General features: G+C 39.9%; 2 protein-coding genes across 2 annotated transcripts; one reads left to right on the top strand and one right to left on the bottom strand.

The window, feature by feature from the left end:
• Nucleotides 1–309: 309 nt before the first annotated feature.
• Nucleotides 310–8,636, bottom strand: LOC135938709 (aromatic-L-amino-acid decarboxylase-like). The gene is made up of 9 exons (XM_065482583.1): nucleotides 8,418–8,636; nucleotides 7,039–7,409; nucleotides 6,378–6,614; nucleotides 5,579–6,115; nucleotides 3,606–3,771; nucleotides 3,206–3,288; nucleotides 2,404–2,633; nucleotides 879–962; nucleotides 310–798 (listed from the first exon to the last, which is right to left on the bottom strand). Exons 1-9 carry the CDS (start codon nucleotides 8,482–8,484, stop codon nucleotides 663–665), a joined length of 1,911 nt encoding a protein of 636 aa, XP_065338655.1. The 5' UTR covers nucleotides 8,485–8,636; the 3' UTR covers nucleotides 310–662.
• Nucleotides 8,637–10,321: 1,685 nt separating this feature from the next.
• LOC135938361 (uncharacterized) lies at nucleotides 10,322–11,455 on the top strand. Its single transcript, XM_065481978.1, has 3 exons — nucleotides 10,322–10,618; nucleotides 10,672–10,961; nucleotides 11,188–11,455. Exons 1-3 carry the CDS (start codon nucleotides 10,370–10,372, stop codon nucleotides 11,453–11,455), a joined length of 807 nt encoding a protein of 268 aa, XP_065338050.1. The 5' UTR covers nucleotides 10,322–10,369.
• Nucleotides 11,456–11,484: the final 29 nt, after the last annotated feature.

Genomic DNA, 11,484 nt, shown 5'->3' with positions numbered 1-11,484 from the left:
GAAACATGGAATATTATTTGTAAGGATGAAAAATATTTTTGCTCAAAACAGATAGAAAACCTAATAAAAATTTGGCTCACTAATTTTGCTACCTTCAATTTGTACGTAATAAACGAGGGAAAACCTGATCAATTGAACTAGTTTCTAGAAATCTCTACATTTTTGCTGTTTTCTTTCTCCTTTTCCTGATCAAAGGTTTTCCAGTAAATGCGGAAATGCATGAAAATGCTAATCAAAATTTCATCATCCGCATATTTCTGTCTATGAGGAAACTGCCATCGAATTCCTATTCTCACACGGCGGCATACGTGCAGCTTGCAGTATAATAAGTGCAGCGTCACAAATGTTTGCAAAAAAGAGAGCAGCGGCAGATTGGCCACGGGCGGTCCTCTCGGTGCCGCGCGGATGCTGCGGGGAAACCCGGCTATTTAACGTTTATCCGCCACGGCCAGGTGGACCAGACGCAGTGGAAGGGAGAGGCGCGGTTCACTCTCTCTAATAATCGGCACATCGGCCGCTCTTTATTTATTTTAATGCACATCTTTCCTCGACTGCATACACCGATTATCGCGTTTATGTTTTACCTCTGATGATTTTCTTTTGACGCAAACAAAGGAGAAAACCCTGCAGCTTACGAGGAAAACAGGCAGGAAAACGACCTTTTAGAGCTGGTCGCGAGTCCTGCGCGCCCCCAGAGGTGACTTCCGCGGTGACTTTTGGTTTGGCTGCCTCGCGTCGCTCTCGGTGGCGCTCTCACCGTTCGACTTGAGCCGCACCATTGTGTCCAGGTGGCGGAATCTACGAGCACACAATACATGCAGACAGAGGAGACTCACGCTCGACCTTTCGCCATACAACTTTTGTAATCGTTCACTTACCTAACGGGCAGTTGAGGTGAGCCTTTCGCCTCGTCAAATGTGCCCTGGAAGAGAAAAGCCAGCGGCCAGCTTATCCACGAGGCGCTGAAAACAAGTTTATTTTACAGTCGATTTCATAGACTGATGGCCTGTTTTACTGTTGTGAGTCATCCAAAATTGACACATCATTTCGAATTTGAAATCTATTTCGCACCAGATATCGTGGTAAATTAAATATGTAGACCAAACCACAGACTGTATAATCTGGTACACCCCTAACCTTATAAACTGTAATTAGATAGCATTTTATATTTTCCCAATTTTTATGAAGTGTTTGAAGCGAGAACTTAACCAAAAACAATATTCTAATTATGAATACAAGAAAATCACCTCAAATCATTGATTGTTTCACGCGTATGTGAAGTTGTTTAATATGAATCTCGGACACGAAATTTTATTAAGAAATTAAAATGTAATTTTAGTTATGCAGGCATTGTCAGCATGTAAATGAGTAATAAATACTTTTGCGATCGATATTTTCTCAATGACAAAAATAAAATGATTGAATAAATAAATAAAAAAACTGTTTTTCGAGATCTTTAATTGACATTATATTTTAAGGTTTCCTGTTCATTTTTTTCGGAAAGATCGTTAGATAAAGAGATTATTAAAAAGGGTCAAAATTGCTGGTTTTCCCCAAAAGTTATGTCATTGCCCTTATAGAAAACTATATTTTAATTTGGGTCTATTATTGCGCAGGAAATTATTGACGTTAGTATGGCCGGGGAAACACGTAAAGCGGCCGTTGAAAACAAACATGCACATCCATAGGAAATGCGAAAAGTTTGACCGCAGACTTTTTACTATCTTTGCGTTTAAAAATTTCCTCTGTGCTGGCTGTTATTCAACTAATGTTCTCATGCAGACGTACTTGAAAATTACATAATAAAGAGCGAAATAACTGTAATGTGACATCGGTGTCACTCTTGTCTTCATTGAGTTTTTAATTGTTTAAAAAATGGTGTATCCTGAAAAAAACATTTATCGAAACAGATTGGAAACTTACCGCAGAGATAACGATCATAAATATAGCTTTGGCAGGAATAAAACGTACGAAATGGAATTTATTTTTTTCCTGGGGTTTCCGTTTAAGATATCGAACGTATTAGTAGTGCACGTAGATACCCTCGAAATTTGTAACAGAAAATAATGTTTTTAAGTAATATCCATTTTTACTGTGAAAACTACATGGAAAATGGAAACCTGATTGAATTATTTTTTACGTGGTGAACGAAATCTGCTCTACTCCCCGCGCAGATGTCTTTTCGTTTTTTTTTTCTTTTGCAAATTCAACTGCTTTGTCTTTTTTATTTTCTACTTGTTCAGAGTAATCAATCCAAATTTATATCTAAATAAAGGCAAAATAAAGCTTCATAGAAGAATTTTGTGGTGAATAATCTCATTGTAGTATGAAATACACACTCTCTTGTGAATTTATTAAAAAAAGTACAAGTAGAATGGGGAATTCAAGTAAAAAATAGCTTACATTGGCCTCTGGAGGGTTTGCGCGTTGGACTCAGCCTCGCTGTCCTCCTCCTCCTCGACGCTGGCCTCCTCGCGTACATTGTCGCTCGCGCTGACGTGTCTGCGCGCGATACTCATCTTGGGGTTGTAGATTTTTGGATCGCTGACCATTCGCACGAAGAAGGACCGCTTATAAGCCAGCTCCTCGCGTTGACGCCGCTCCAAGGCCAGCGCTTCCTCGCGCGACGCTTGCTGAAAAGGGTTCGCGAGAAATATGTACCTGCTTCAAAATAAGGCTCGAATACAAGACAAAATAATCTTTTGATATCTGTGTTCGTTGGTCATACAGCTGAGATGGTGATTTTACGTTAGTTTCCTACAAAATTTTAATTAAATTTATTAATATTATGAACCTTACTGCTTGTGTTATCTAGGTTTGAAATTGAAAAAATGATTTTAACTTTGTCAAAAGATCAAAATACAACTAAATCACAACATTATTTAAATTACTATCATTTTGTTAAAAATAAAGCCACGGAGCCAACTTTGATTTTTTAAAGCGTAAAAATTATATAAAATAATAAGTTTAATTATTGAGGCACTCTTTAAGTGGTAATAAAAAGTTTTCATAATCCTTTTTCCTTGAAAAGATATGTTGTGAAGTGATTGCAGGATAAGTAATTCAAGGATAAAGAGCGATTTCCTAAACCAACCGTGTGTCCTTCCTCAACTCTTTGAATTTGTTTTGAAGCGCTAGTTAGCTTCCTTCCTGCAGCTGTATGTGGTTGAAAAGTATAATCTGACAAAACATGATGAATATTTACCTTTTCATCTTTGATTTTTATGGTTCCAGGCAATTTTGCAACAAGAGAGTCGGCGATTGTTAAAATCACTGACCAGGCGAACTCTGAAAAAAATTATTCATTTCTCTCATTATCATATCTGAAAATATTATTTTTTATATACAACAATTTCAAACTTCCATTTTGCTCAGTAAAATTAAATTTGTTGCAGTTATTAACTCCTGAGATTATTCATGGGAACGGGAGTTGAAGTGATTTGTTGTATAAAATTTAATTAATTCTCATTACATGGACACCTCTTGAAACGTTTATGTGACGTAAAAAGTTAGCCATTTAAAACCAAGTTAGTACGGGGAACAAAATTTAATAATTAAAAATGTAATTTGGTGTAGAAAAGAAATTGATAATTTTAAAAGTATACCGATGTCCTGCTCAGCGGCGTGCTGAGCCGTCACGCAGAACCTGATGACGAACTTGTCGTTGACGGACGCGGGCACCATGTGAAGTTTGCCCGACGCGTTGATTTCGCTCAGCAGCTTCTGATTCAGCGCGTCCGATCCTTTCAGCCGAAAACACACCAGCCCCAGCTGCGCAATAGAAAAAGTCATTTTATTTTTTAACCATCCGCCAACGCATTGTTAGTGAGGAGCGTGCCGAGAAATTTCCTTCATTCACACGCGTACACGCATGCACGCATTGTGTCGGTGCGAGGGCTGATTGCAGATTTATTTTCGCCCCATTCACTTAGCACTCGTATTGATTACGCTGAGTGCAGCAATTGCCGTCGCCTTACTTGATTAATACCGAAAGCAGTGGCGAAGGAGAATTATTTTGTCTTCAAACCCCTTCAAGAAAGCAGCGAGTAACGCTTTTTTAATTTTTGGTTTATAACTTTCTCTAGAGAGATCTAAACAGAAACTAATTTTGTGACAAAGCCCGATTCAGGGCCAGAAAACTTGAAAATGTTCTTCATCTCATTAAATCGGTTTAACTTCTATGCCCTCAACAAATTTTCAACAAACTTCTCAGGACAATAACAATTAATAAAAATTGAAACATGCAAAAGTTAGAACGCAGTCTTGGCAACCTTGCTGGAGCATGAAATGTAAGCATAGTAACCGTTTTATTCAATACAAAGGAGGGTCGGTGAGCTTTAGTACATTGACATTTTTTGGAATTTTAGATTTCAAAATTTTGCCACGAACTAAGAAAATGAGAATTTGACTTTGCGGAATCAGGAAGTGTTTGGGTAAAACCACATGCTTTATCAGCAAACCTTGGAAGTTTTGACGGGTTCCTGTTCTTATGGTACTTTCAAAGGAAAAGCAAATTTGAAATAGATGGAGGACGTCTGGTAGCTTTGCCACGACGACCGCAAAGCGATTGTGGTACCAAAAGCTTACTAGCTATCTGTTCCATTTGAATTCAAAGCGCAGTTGAAAAAAATATTTCTCTGGAAATACAAAATTGAGGGGCAATCAACAAGTTTTCTAATTGTATGTCTAGAATTTTATATTTTATTTTGACTTTTTAGAAGGGGGTTTCCTTTTGCAAAAAAAGGCAGCAGCAAATATTCTGAACTTGCTTCATTATTTGTGAGTTGATATGGCAACCATATCATTGGACGACTGCTCCGCGGCACAGCGTTCCTTGGAAACAATTGCGTGATATTTGATATTTATGATTACGTGTCGTTTTCCCATTCGGGAACCTTATCGACATGTTGCAAGGAATGCCATCTTTCCTGAAATGCTCGTCGTTTTTTTACGTATGTGTTGGAAATTATATGTTACTCATTGATCAAAAGGATTTTAATTTTTCTCTCTCGTGTCCTTATCCATCTTACAAACTTGAGATATGGACAAGTGGTGCAAAACTGAACCAAAATTTTTGAACAGTTGACAAACTAATTAATTGTATATCCTAGAGCCAAACTGTTGAATCGTTTCCAATTCTGGTGCAATATATTAATTGTAATTTGGGTTCTCGATGACCTCATGTGAGCAAAATTTTCGAAACTGGATCTTGTGCAAAATCGATACAAAATTTGGGTTCTGTTACAAAATTAGTGTCAGTTGTAGGCATCTAAAGCCAAATTTTGGAATTTATGATTCAAATATTTTACTGATTGGTTTACCTTACATTTATATTATGAATTTTGCAAATTTGGTAGTAACGTTGTCAATTTTTTAGTTCTTGTGAATCTTTCATGTGCAGGGAGATTCGTTTGATAATTAATTATATTATATAATTTATTCGATCACTCTCGCAGCTTTTCTGGTACCGTTTGCCTGGTCGCTTTTCTTAAATTAAATTCAAATTTTGTCTCCTAACAATTTTGAGTTAAAGCCATTAAATCTAATAGTTTTGCTAAATTATAATTTTAGGACAAACCTTAACTTCGTTGTTGATCTCAAAGCGGCTGTCCTTCAAGACGTGGCACTGGAAGCGCTTGGCGAGCCTGCAGTGGTTCCTGATGTACCTCTGGAGGCCGTCGATGCCGTAGGAGCGCAGCACGAACCACAGCTTGAGCGCCCTGAAGCGGCGGCTGAGGGGCACGCCCCAGTGGCGGTAGTCGATGCTCTGGGCGCTGTAGTTGTGCTGCAGGTACAGCGGGTCCACCACCAGCGCCTGCGTCAGCTTGAACCTGTCGCGTACCCACATGGTGGAGCAGTCGAAGTTGGTCAGTAGCCACTTGTTGGGGTTGGTGTTGAACGACGACGCGTGCTCGATGCCGCGCATCAGCGGCTTGAACTCCTCGCAGATGAACGCGTTGCCCGCGTACGCGCTGTCCACGTGCATCCACACGTCCAGGTCGCTGCACACGGGTCCGATCTCGACCAGGTTGTCGAACGAGCAGCAAGAGGTCGTGCCCAGGGTCGTCGACACGAAGAACGGAATCTGGCCCATTGCCACGTCTTCCTCCATCGCCTGTGGAGGGAATGATGGCAATGAGGGCTGGATTAATTTGGACATTATTTGTCTCTCTTGAGGGAATGATTCTAATTCTGAATAAGGTGTCAGTGTGTGATAAAATAAATCGCTGTGAATCTTTTTGAAGCAAAATAGAAATATTTTAGATGAGATATGTTTGCACATAGAGTTTTTTTGGAACTTAATGATTTTAGAATAACAAAGGAAGCTAACAGAAAATTTTCAGCCCTCGGGCTTGCTGCCACCAATGGAAAGGTACCTGTCTCAGGGTGGCGCCCCTGAGGCTGCAGTTGTTGTCCGGCTCGAGGATGCGAAGCTTTACGAAGCAAATCATAGCGGCCTTTTCTACGCACGAGTGTGCCTCTTTGGAGCAATAGGCCATCAGCTTGGACAGCAGCACACCCTCCTCGACGAAAGGGTGCTGCTTTTTTAATTTCTTGATGGCCTGCGCCCTCGCGCTCAGCATACACACCAGCACACACTCACTTGCTGAACCCTTTGGGAAATATCACAATGCATACACGCAAACATCAATAGGAGCATAATCACATTTGTGAAAAAAATCGGTTTGAGAATAAAAGAATCGCAGTTGAAATTTTACTCACAGATTGAAAGTGAAAGTGAAAAAATCCTGTTTTATTATTTGAGAATTACTAAAATAACCGGGAATAAACCTTTTTATTCGAAGATTACACCCAAGAATAAATTATGTATTTGGTAGGTGCTGATGATTCTAATTTAATTAGTATTTAAAGATTCTCTCCAAAGTGTCTCTGTGTATTAACTCAATAAATCTGAAACAAAATCGACTAAACTATCTGCATCACTTTAAAGATTACATATTTTGCAAAGGTTCCTAAATTTTATTTTTGTTTTAATTTTCGCTCTTTTAATTAAATTTTAAATTTCCAAATTTGAACCTGAATGACACCGCCGCCCTTGCTGCCCTCGGAGAAGGCGAGGAACTCCTTTGGCAGCCCGATGGCCTGTCCCAGCCAGTCGAGCACGATGGTCTCGAGCTCGGTGCAGGCGGGGCTGGCGGCCCACGAGAAGCCGATGCATCCGATGGCGTCGCTCAGCATGTCCCCGAGGATCGAAGGGAACGAGTTTCCTGAGGGAAAGTAGGCGTGGAAGCGCGGATGCTGCCAGTGGGTCACACCGGGCATGATCTTCTCCTCGACGTCGGCCATGATGTCCGACCACGACTCGGGCTTGAGCGGCGCCGTCGACGGCAGCAGCGGCCGCAGGTAGCCTGGCTCGATGGCTGGCGTCACCCTTCGCTCGCCCAGACCTTACAATGCATAAAAAAATTATGAACGTGGCGGCAGTCTGATATGGGTTTTTATTTTTCAGATATTGTAATTTTGATTTTTAAAATATCATAGCTTACAATACAGAAGATTTTCCTAATAATTAATTCGCATTTTTAAATTAATTAACAAAAATTCAAATTGTTACAGTTAAATCAGGATCTTGAATTATATGAAATGATGAAAATACTAACTCAAAATTATACATAAATGGGGGAGATAAATGTCTAATCAATGAGAGTGTTTTCGATCGTTTTCCTGGTTGGTGTACCTCATGATCAGGACGACCTGGACGATATGAACATTATTACACACCATAGTGTAAATAATAATCGGACTTGTCCTTTTTGGTCAAGCGTCGTTAAAAATTTATTGCTCGCACATGTTTCGGCTCTAACTGGCGCACCCTAGTCATGAGAGGTTCCTTTATTTGAGCTCCCAAGTTCAAAATTAAGAAAATCCCCCTAGAGCGTGATCCCCTTTATATATTATATCTTTTTCTCAAATAAATGGAGATATTTTTCGATCATCAAGTCCATTTCGCTAAATTTCTCTGCACAATGTCTTCCTCGAGTGGGAATTTCATCAACTATCATCACCATTAGTTATCAGATCGAATAATTTTAGTGAAATAAACCAAAACTTTGTTTTTACCATGCATTGACATGACCAAAGGCATTTTTATACTTTACTTATATAGTTACATCGAGGTTTTGAGGCGGCAGCTTAGCTCAAATTTTACCCCGGCAGACAGCTGACAGAATTTCTAAAGATAATGACCGGAAGAATATTTTGCCTCCGCAGTAATTTTAAACTATTTAGAATTAGAAACCGGCGGCTGGTGACTGAAAATTAGCCGGCTGGCTCAGCTGGCTGAGATCGCCCGTTTTTTACATTTATTTTGAACCACAGAAAACCTTAAATTTGTTTACACATTTCAAGTTTTTGCAAATAAATGACCATTCAGTCTATTCTATAGCGGTGCCTACCTGCGAGGTACTCGCAGATGTAGTCGATCATGTCCTTTCCGTTCTTCCTGAACTCCTCGATGTCCATCTCGGCGTCGGTGTCACAGGTGGTTGCTGCGGGTGGTGGCCTACCTGTGGCTGCAGCCGACCGCGGACTGGTGGTCGAGCCACCCCAGGCGCGCGGGGGCGGCGGAGGCGGGGACTGCGCGACGACAGACCGCACTATTTCGGCGCCTGCTCTCCAGCCAAATTGAGAGGTGTGCCGCCGGCGCCGCGCCTGCAGTTGGCACCCTCGAGGGTCTCCTCCGATCGCCAAGGACGCAACGAACCCTTCCTTGCCGCAGCTTCCTTCTCAATTAGGCCGCGAGAAAAGTTTTCCACTTGAGACCTTTCTCGCGAGCGTGGGTGGCGTGGGTGCAAATTGCTTACTTGACATGCGGTGCAGCAATTCGATTATTTGCCCCTCGAACACGAGATGATGCGCCAGATCATTCTGCTCCGTGTTTAGCGAGAAGATGTGCTGTCACAGCCGACTAATTGAATTTCTTCAACTCGCGTTATAAATAATTGACTAATTGCCCTGGCCTGATGTCTGACATGATTGGAGCAGCATTTATCGCCAGAGATTAATATAGTTCCTAAATTGACGGATCGTTTCTTTAGGATTTTGTTCACGTTTCAGATTGGGAAAGGTTAAAATTTCTCAATTATATTCAGACTTTTGTACTAACAAAATGAAATAGTAGCGAGAAATGCAATTATTTATTGCAATGTGAATAATACCTAAAAATTATGCCCCCGCTGATTTGATCAAACCATTTTGATATGCCACGAAAAAATATTTTTTGGAACTAGAAAAGTTTATAAAATGGCTCTACCCTAAGTCTATATAAATAAGGAAAGACGCTTTTAAGCGAAAAATCAAAGAAGAAAAATATTTAACTCGTTATCGCACTTAACAGTAGCACCTCTTAATCAGGTCGTGTCGTCGCAAAAAGGTGGTAAAGTTATGAAACCTTGTGAGAGCTGCGATCAAAAATCTCTTTTGTATATTCAGTTCCCTCCAATTATTTGAAGCAATAATTTTGCTTCCTGTAAAAATAGCGAAAATCTATAAGGACGATTAATTATTTCAACCGTAATGAAGGTTACCTCAACTATTTGAATTGTTAAAGTTACTATGCGTACTCTTAATTTGTTCAACGCACTGCCATGCCCGGCTTTGCTGCTGCGCACGTACAACCACAGGAGCACCGGCCTACTAGGATTCGTCGGACTTATGCTTTCATTAAATAAAAATTAAAAATTACATCTTTAAAAAAAGGTAGTGAAACACGGACTCGGGGCCAACCAAAACGATTTTTTTTGTGGAAAATTGCCAATAATTTTTATTTCGTTTTGAAATCCAAATTTTAAATAAGAAATCCCCCATTAGAGAATTTCAAATCACTGGGAAAATTGGTTTGAAACCCTAGAGCTGTACACTATGATAATATCATATAACATATTATGTTTCTGATCAGGATGGGCAGCCAGAAGTCATGGAAAAATTATGAACGGAAAATAATGTTTCACTCATTTAAGGAACTCTGCTCTATTTCAGATACGAACTGTTTCATATTTTGGGGTTCTACTGTTCACTTGCATATATAAACATGATCAACTTTAAGTACTTTTTATTTGTAAAAATCCTTGAAGAAAATATTTTCGTGAGAATTTAGTTTTAAAATTTAAAGAGCAAAACGATTAAAAACCCATTTATTTGGGATATTTTGCTTTTTTGCAACACTAAGAATTTATTCAAGAATACGACGGTATTTGCACGTTTCTTTTGTTGCTCGGTGAGATTACCAAACTGTAGCAATATAATGTCAAACACTTGAGGCAAACTAACATTTAGCGAGATCAATTGTTGAGTTTTTATTTCTTGTTGACAACGGTTTTATTTATTTCCGTGTTTGTCCATTTATAAAATGCTCCTCGCTAATCTAAAACACCAGAAAAATCATGGTGACTCTGAGAGCCTGAAGCGTTCCAACCTTTTGGAGCTGCGGAATGTCTTGGACCTGATCGCCGACATCAGAGTGCGCGAACAGCAAGAGAGCCGCGTCCTCGTGTCCAAAGTCGACCCTTCCGACAAAACAGTGCAGACTCTGGACCAAGTCAGGGTTGACCTGAGCAAACTAGAGGAAATGCTAGCAGTCAAGGAGCACTTTGTCAAGGTTGATGATTTAAAATCTGCGCTTAGCAGTTATATTTAACGGGCAAAATGCAGGAGCAACGACTGAACGCGGCGCAGGCAAATTTCGATGTCCAAGCAGCAGCGACCAGCAAGCAGGTTAAGAAGCTGCGAAACAAACTGGCGGACGAGAAGGCAAAAGCGGAGCTCGACTACCACAAGATGCTCCAGAAGCAAATTGGTCGGCTGAACAGGAGGCAATTGAGTTTGAAGTTAATTGAAGTGCAGTTGCTGCGCACTCCTTGCGAAATGTATGCCGAACTTGCCCACGACTGCCTCCGAGTCGATAGACAATCTCTACAGCAGCTAAGACAATATTTGGACAAGTATAAAAATAATTGGTTAAATGTTAAAAATTTGGTAGAAAAGTAGCAGCTATTCAATTTCCAATATCAATATCTTATTGATTTTACAAAATATCTTTACTCTCGCGTTTTTAAAGCAGTTTGATACACTGAAGTATTTTTGTTATTTGCTTCTTACAGCAACAGAATTTTGCCAAAAATGTTGTTAAGGGAAAAAATTAGAAAATGGAATTTTTTATGTTTGAAGATACCAGAATGTACTAATGGAAGAAGCCAGCAAAGTCATGCCATTCGACAGATATGCTGGGGAAAAAGACGAAGAACTGGAAAAGGTTCTTAAGTCAAATAAAGCATTGGCTCTGGAAGTGAGGCAATTGGGCAAGGATGTGAAGAGAATTTCAATTGAAGACGAAAATTTGGAAGGTCAAATCGTGGATATTGAATCTGAAATAAAATTAGTGCGAGATGAATTTGCTGAAGTAGGAAGAAAGAATGTGGAATTTAGGTATGTGTAGAGCTGAATTTAAAAAATCCAAACGATGAA

The sequence above is a fragment of the Cloeon dipterum genome, chromosome 3, assembly GCF_949628265.1.
Source record: "Cloeon dipterum chromosome 3, ieCloDipt1.1, whole genome shotgun sequence".
NCBI classification, from domain to species: Eukaryota; Metazoa; Arthropoda; class Insecta; order Ephemeroptera; family Baetidae; genus Cloeon; species Cloeon dipterum.
The sequence above is the reverse complement of the archived record's forward strand: the minus strand, read 5'-3'. Positions and strand labels throughout refer to the sequence as shown.

Excerpts from the sequence above, each read along its gene's own strand:
- LOC135938709 (XM_065482583.1), bottom strand. The coding sequence starts at position 8,484 with ATGGACATCGAGGAGTTCAGGAAGAACGGAAAGGACATGATCGACTAC. Across the intron at positions 2,634-3,205 it reads TAAAAATCAAAGATGAAAAG|CAAGCGTCGCGCGAGGAAGC; the intron begins GTAAATATTCAT and ends AACCCTTTTCAG. Across the intron at positions 963-2,403 it reads CAAACCCTCCAGAGGCCAAT|CGCCTCGTGGATAAGCTGGC; the intron begins GTAAGCTATTTT and ends ACTTGTTTTCAG.
- LOC135938361 (XM_065481978.1), top strand. The coding sequence starts at position 10,370 with ATGCTCCTCGCTAATCTAAAACACCAGAAAAATCATGGTGACTCTGAG. Across the intron at positions 10,619-10,671 it reads TCAAGGAGCACTTTGTCAAG|GAGCAACGACTGAACGCGGC; the intron begins GTTGATGATTTA and ends GGCAAAATGCAG. Across the intron at positions 10,962-11,187 it reads CTAAGACAATATTTGGACAA|ATACCAGAATGTACTAATGG; the intron begins GTATAAAAATAA and ends TTATGTTTGAAG.